Source organism: Aythya marila (genome assembly GCF_965140915.1).
Source record: "Aythya marila genome assembly, contig: HAP1_HAP1_SCAFFOLD_253, whole genome shotgun sequence".
Lineage (NCBI taxonomy): Eukaryota > Metazoa > Chordata > Aves > Anseriformes > Anatidae > Aythya > Aythya marila.
Window position 1 is genome coordinate 60254 of NW_028137126.1, and position 6543 is coordinate 66796.

General features: G+C 42.3%; 1 protein-coding gene across 1 annotated transcript; it reads left to right on the plus strand.

Annotated features, from left to right (window-relative positions):
• Nucleotides 1-252: 252 nt before the first annotated feature.
• Nucleotides 253-3590, plus strand: LOC309891184 (zinc finger CCCH domain-containing protein 11A-like; the record flags this gene model as incomplete). Its single annotated transcript, XM_082785564.1, is given in 7 exon segments — nt 253-306; nt 507-626; nt 1406-1529; nt 1960-2070; nt 2073-2162; nt 2853-2972; nt 3510-3590. Coding segments are annotated over 7 exon segments (700 nt in total), but the record flags the coding sequence as incomplete, so codon positions are not given.
• Between the last annotated feature and the right edge of the window lie 2953 nt (nt 3591-6543).

Below are 6543 nucleotides of genomic sequence, written 5' to 3' on the forward strand. Positions count from 1 at the left end.
GCTGATTTCAAGGCTTTGCTCTCTTTGAGAGACTGATAACTTGATTTGATTAACTGAAGAAAGCTGGAAAAATGTTCGTTCCTCATTATTTTTCACTTGTTACTTTCTTTCGGGTTACTTTTAAAAAGAAGATTTCACTGATCACAAGCCAGTAGAAGACTTTCAGCCCAAGCAAGGGTGAAGACAGCTCTCTCCAAGAGCAGAGGAAGTCCCTGTGGAGAGAACCCGAGCTTGTTAGCAGAACTCGTCGGCATGTCTAAACAAGGAGACGATTGCTACTTCTATTTCTATTCTACCTGTAGCAAGGTATGGCTGGCATTCCTTTGCTTTGCTTTTTTTCCCCCTTTTTTTCAGGAAGGAGTAGATTAGGAGGAGGAAGCACACTGGTCTTTGGTTAACTTGAGAACCAGATAGATTGTGAATTCAGTTGTAGCACCATTAGGCAGCAGCATGGCCATTTTTGAGGCTGTACTCTATTTTCCTTGTTGGTTTCCTTTTGGTTCCAGGGAGACAAATGTGCCTACCGCCACTGCGAAGCTGCTCTGGGCAATGAGACGGTCTGCAAGCTGTGGCAGGAGGGTCGTTGTTTCAGGAATGTCTGCCGATTCAGACACATGGAAATTGACGTGAGTGCCTAACAATGTGTTCTCAAAATAAATCCACAAAAGCATTTTTCAGTGCCGTAGGTGTACTGATTGTGCTTTTGCAGGATAGATTTGTTTGCTTCAAAATCATACTGGTTTCTGTTACCAAGAGAGGGGGTGGGAGGAAGCAGAGGGAAATAAAATCAATGCCTTAGGTATGTCTTAGCAAGATATTTGTTTATTTTTTTTTATTAGATGCTGACAGTTTTCTCAAGAGATGCAGAATAGCTGTTAAATAGACTGCTAAAACCTGCTGGAGCAGGGGGGTAATAAACAGGCTGTTCTATCCTCATGGGAGCAGGCTTGATAATGAACTATCAGGTGTCTTCTGACCCACAGTCCTTCAGATAACGCTGTTGTAGCTGCCTGGGGTAGGAAGTGGGGAAAGTTAAAGGTGCAGCAGAACTAAGTCTCCAAGAAGTAGTTCTAGACAGGGTTAACCTAGGCAATTTCAGATGTTCTTTTTCCCTCTGAATAATCCTAGTATAATCCTAGGTGTATTAGTTTAAGCCACCCTCAACTGATGTCTGAGAGTGCCTGTCTTCTCAAACTGAGTGATGACCAAACTAAATGTGCATAGTGGTTACAGCTTATGCAAACTTTGTGAATATGCCCAGAAATACTACACTTAACTGAGAAACTGACCTTTGGAATGATGTTTCAGCACTGTGTTGTGACAGCTGTCACGATCTGGAGCTGTGCATCTCTTTGCAAGCCTCAGGTGCATGTTATCACGAGCTTTTCTTTCTTTCTGTCTTCAGAAAAAGCGCAGTGAGATTCCTTGCTACTGGGAGAACCAGCCGGGAGGCTGTCAGAAAGCCAACTGTGCTTTTCATCATGCAAAGGGACGTTACATCGATGGACAATTCTTACCACCAAGCAAGAGTGAGTTTAGGTCCTTTTTCTTTAAGCGCTGAAGAATTAATTTTGAGTATTACTTAGTGGGTGCCAATCCTGTAGGGGGCGTCAGGTAACTGTTCATTTGTGAGGGCAGGAAAAGGTCTGCAGTCATAGGTGTACTGCACCGAGTGTACTGCTGGTGTTTGTTTTCTGCTTTCGTGCTCAGCTTCTCTTTGCTTTGTGTGATGTTTGCCTTGCAGTTTGCTTCCTGTTGTTTCCTCTTTTGCTGGGTGGTAGGGAGATGTGTTGTTGTTGGAAGGGAAATCATTGTTCACGGTGTAAGCAGTGATGGGATGGGCAAAAGGAGATGCTGAATTCGTTGTCTGTGCGGGTTATCTGCCTTTGCTACCATCTCTTTGCATTGTGGTCAAAGTTTTAAACTGCCATATTACCGATGATCCTCCTCTTCCTCTAGCTACACTGCCAAGTCCGCCTGAGTCCGCGGACGATGATCTGAAAGTGGCTCAGATGTCACTGCAGCAAAACAAACTTTCTGTCCAGTCAAATCCCTCTCCACAGCTAAGGGGGTGACGAAAGTGGAAAACTCTGAAAATGTCCCAAGCCCTACACACCCTCCAGTTGTAATCAATGCTGCAGATGATGATGAAGATGATGATGGTGAGCATGTTTTGGTTCTTGGAAGGAATTTGTGCTGTAAATGAATGTGTAAATCTTTGGTTCTTGGAAGGAATTTGTGCTGTAAATGAATGTGTTAAATCTTTGGTTCTTGAAGGAATTTGTGCTGTAAATGAATGTGTTAAATCTTTGGTTCTTGAAGGAATTTGTGCTGTAAATGAATGTGTTAAATCTTTGGTTCTTGGAAGGAATCTTTGCTGTAAATGAATGTATAAATCACAGATGACCTGAGGTCTGACTAGCGATAGGGCAGGCAGTCTGGCCAGGTCACTGGTGGCTTTGTCTGGCAGTCAGTGGACAGAAGCTGAAACGTTGGAGGAAAGCTTAGAACCACTCCTGGCTTTAGCTGGTCTTTTGTGTAAAGTTCTATGTGAAACTAGGAAGGAAACTTCTTTTTTCTGTCTGAAGAGCAATGTGTTGTGTAGTAGTTAAAGCTGCAAAGAGAATCTAGAGTCCTAGATGTTTTGTCCTAGTGTATTCTACTTAGGAGTTCATCAGGTCAGTGTAGCTGTTTAAAAACAAACAAACAAACAAACAAACAAACAACAAAAAAAAAAAACAAAACAGCAACAAAGTTTTTTATATGAACCATGGGCTGAAGTGTCACTGCATGAGCTACGTAATCATGACCAACCTGGTCTATGCATAACTGAATCGATTTTTCCCCTTCAGACCAACTTTCTGAGGAAGGAGAAGAAACTAAAACTCCCGTCCAGCATCCAGCTGCGGAAGGCAAAAATGGATTACGGGTGATTTCCACTCGGAAAGGCAGTTCTATTACTACTAAACAAGGTATGCCAGCACCTTAGTAGGATAAATCAGAAGAACTTGACAGTTAAGTCAAAAGCAGCGTGGTGTAAAAACACAACAAAATGTAGGGGTGCTGAATGGAGTCGGTTATTTCCATGATCTCATTTCTGCCATTAATACCATCATGTGCCCATTGGGTCAGAAAGGTGAACTCCTTTTCTTTACTTTTGGAGAACAAAACAGGGCCACAGCATGGAGTTTAAATGGCTGCACGTGCAGCCTTGCAACCACTGTTGATAAGCCATATCTAACGATAGAGGGATCTAATATCGTGTAAATGGATTAAAATATGGATCTAATATTGTGTAAATGGATTAAAATTAAAACTACATTTTGAACCCTGAAGGATGAAAGGAGGAGCAAAATGCCATTGGTTCTATGGCTCTTTCACTTGTGAGGAGTGTTGACAGGCTTTATTCGAAATACTTCAGAAAGTTCCTGAGCGCTAAGAAGCCTGAGGACCTGTGGTCCTCAGTGAGTGCCTCTAAGCCTGTCTCATGAACTGTTTCCTGTTTTCAGAGGGCAATCTGAATTTTGGAATAAAAACACTTGAGGAAATCAAATGGCAGAAGATGAAGGAAAAAAATAAGAGACACGGTCGTGAGTTAATATTGCCTACTTTCTTATCCTGTTCACAGCAGGTGATGGTGACTGGGAGCTGCTTGAGGGACAGACTTCCATTTTTAGCTGGGGGCATAAAGCAACCTGATTCTCAGCCAGCTGGTATTCTAAATGGGAGTTCAAAGGGCAATCAGAGGCAAATTAGTCACCTCTCTTCTTTACATGCTCTGCCTGCTGTATTTTTGACAGTAACAAATCATTTAAAGTTTTTTGTTCTTTGTGATAGTTTTTTATGTTGGGTAAACTTCCTTACGTTTTGGTTGCTCTGAACAGAAGGTTCTTCAAGATCTTCTCTTCGTCCCGTTGATTCTATGATTTTTCCTGCTCCAGAAGAGGAAAATGTCCGGACAGTGGTGAGAACTGTGACAGTGTCTTCCAAGAAAGGTAATAATGAATGCTTTTGTTTTGATTTCATTACTCCTAAATTGGAGGGTTAAGCAATAATTAAAACAATTCACCCATGTTAGCCTTCTGGTGCTGCCTTCTGTTCAAAACGTGCTTTTATGCTTAAAGTCCCTGGTTGTACTGGAAAGATTTGGTGCTCAGGTTAAGTGCAGTGGCAGGAGAAAAAAAAAAGTGTCAGTATGCCAATAGGGGGGTAACTGAAAAACAGAAGAGTAACGAGAAGAGCGAGCTGTAGGAGCCAGTGCTATATAAGAAGCAATTTCTGAAGCATTAAAGAGACGTACAGTGGCAGGTGTGGACACAGTATGACAGGAGTTTGTGTATAAATTGTTTAGAGCTGTGCAAATGCCTTTTAAAGGGAAAAAAGTGTGGAAGTACTTTTACTCGTAGACATTCACCTTAGAAAGGAATATTTCTCAGCATTTGCACCTAAGAATATTCTGCTTGCTTATGCAGCTTTGTTCTGCACAAAGTATAGGTGTCAAGCAGACTCAGATTCACTCTCTACTATCTCAGCTGGAATTTGAAGCAAGCACTGAGACTATTAATATTTTTTTTCCATGTTAATTATAGTTAAAATATGAGTTTGTGTGGTTTAGCTGTCAAAACAGTGTCTGACTAGGGTTTTTTGGACATGGGCTAACAGGATAATATTTCTGTTGGCTACTGGTTTCTGTGAAATAGAAAAAAAAATTCCCTTTTGTTTTAGGGGAGGAACCTGTGGTTCGAGTAGATCTTGCTGATAGACAAGGAAAACGGAAAGCCTCCGCGGGTGAGAACTTTTTACGAGCTGTTACGTAGGTGCTGCCTTCTATATATGACTGCATTAAAGAGTATTTGTGATGTATGAAAGGAAAATACATTGCAGTGGAGATCTGTGTTGACGGCAGAAACGGAAAAAAAAAAAAAAAATCATTTAGCAGCTGAAAGGCAATTCTATGAAAATATGCTTGAAAAAGAGAAGCTTATTGTTGACTGTTCTCAAACCTTCCTGCAAAGAAAAGTTCTTACAATATTCCTTGTTTTCTCTGAAGATGATGTAGGCAGCCTTCCAGTGAAGCGCAGCCTTGCTGAAAGGCTGGGGAAGAAGGTAGAGGCTCCGGGAAATGCTGACAAAGCACCCAAGAGAGAGACAGGTACTAAACGGGCATCTGGATTGGATTCCTGGGTTTCGTATTTAGTCTTTCTGTTTGTCCTTTTCCAGTGATGTTTCTTTTTGCATGTTGGCTGAGGTCGTAATCACTGGGATTCAAAGTTACCTTTCCTGTCTTGTTTTGAAATGTGAACCTGAAGTTGACATTATGCAGCCTCCCTAATTCGTTCTTTTTCTGTTTTGCAGTTCGAGTTCCCAAGTCTCTGAAGGACAGGCTGGGATTACCTCCTAAACAGACCAGTACTGAGAGAGGTAACAGCTAGATATTAAATATGCTTTCTCCTCCTTCCTTTCCATGAACTTGGACTGCTTTCATACATCCCTACAAACTAATTTAAACGAAAACAAAGAACTGACGCCTCTTGCTTGAGTGCTGAAGCTCTTCTGACAGCCACTATCAGAACTCTGGCTCTAGGTGTGTGTTTATTTTCTACTTGTGCCTTGTCGAGGTTTTTAGCTGCTTCTGTGAACCGTTACGTACAATTAGAATAGAACCACTGCCAGGAGCAGGAATTTGAAATGCAGTCTGAAAAAGTAATAAAGTAAAGCAGCATTTCTGTGTAGCAGTTCTCTCTGGATAGGGCTGGTCTTCAAAATACAAGTGGCTCAGAGGAGGAGGAGAATGTTGTTCTAAGGATATTGTTCTAAGATGCATTATTGGGAACGCTCAAGATGAGTTTTCCTTAGTGCTCTGACAAATTTTGGAGACTTAAAATATTGCTGGACTCTCTTTAAATGTTGGTGCTTCTCCTCATTTCTTGATGATGACAGGGAAGGCTGCCAAGCCGATGGGAGAGATCCATGTGAAAACACTGGAGGAAATCCGTCGTGAGAAAGCTCTTCAGAGATGCGAAACTCAAGCCAAAGCCGAGGCTGAAGGGCACGGTAAAACTGAAGATTCCAGCGCAGGGGCAAGAGCTGCTCGTGCAGGTCGCATCCAAACTTTCTCTGAAGCCTTGTCTGAAAAAAAGAATAATCGCTTGGTAGAAGAGAAGAAAAAAGCAGGAGAATGCCATAGCAAGAGCGAAATTCAGGGTGAGTCCAAGAAGCAGCTCGCTCTGTCCGGGCCCAGCAAAGGGCAGGCGAAGGAGCCGGCAGGAAAAGTCAAGCCAGAAGGAGAAGTGCGTGTTAAAACCTTGGAAGAAATAAAGCGTGAGAAAGCTCTGCGGATGCAGCAGAGTGAAGGAGATGTGCCAGCTCCCTCAGCACAACCCGGACCTGCCCCAGCAGAGCAGAAATCTTTATGGAGCACAAAACTAACAGGTAATAAGATGCTTTAATGCCTGCCCCAGTGAGGTGCTTCCCATATTGAGCAAGTTCAGTTTGCTCAGGATCTGCTTCATGGATAAATGCTGAATGGCTTGCACATTGTAG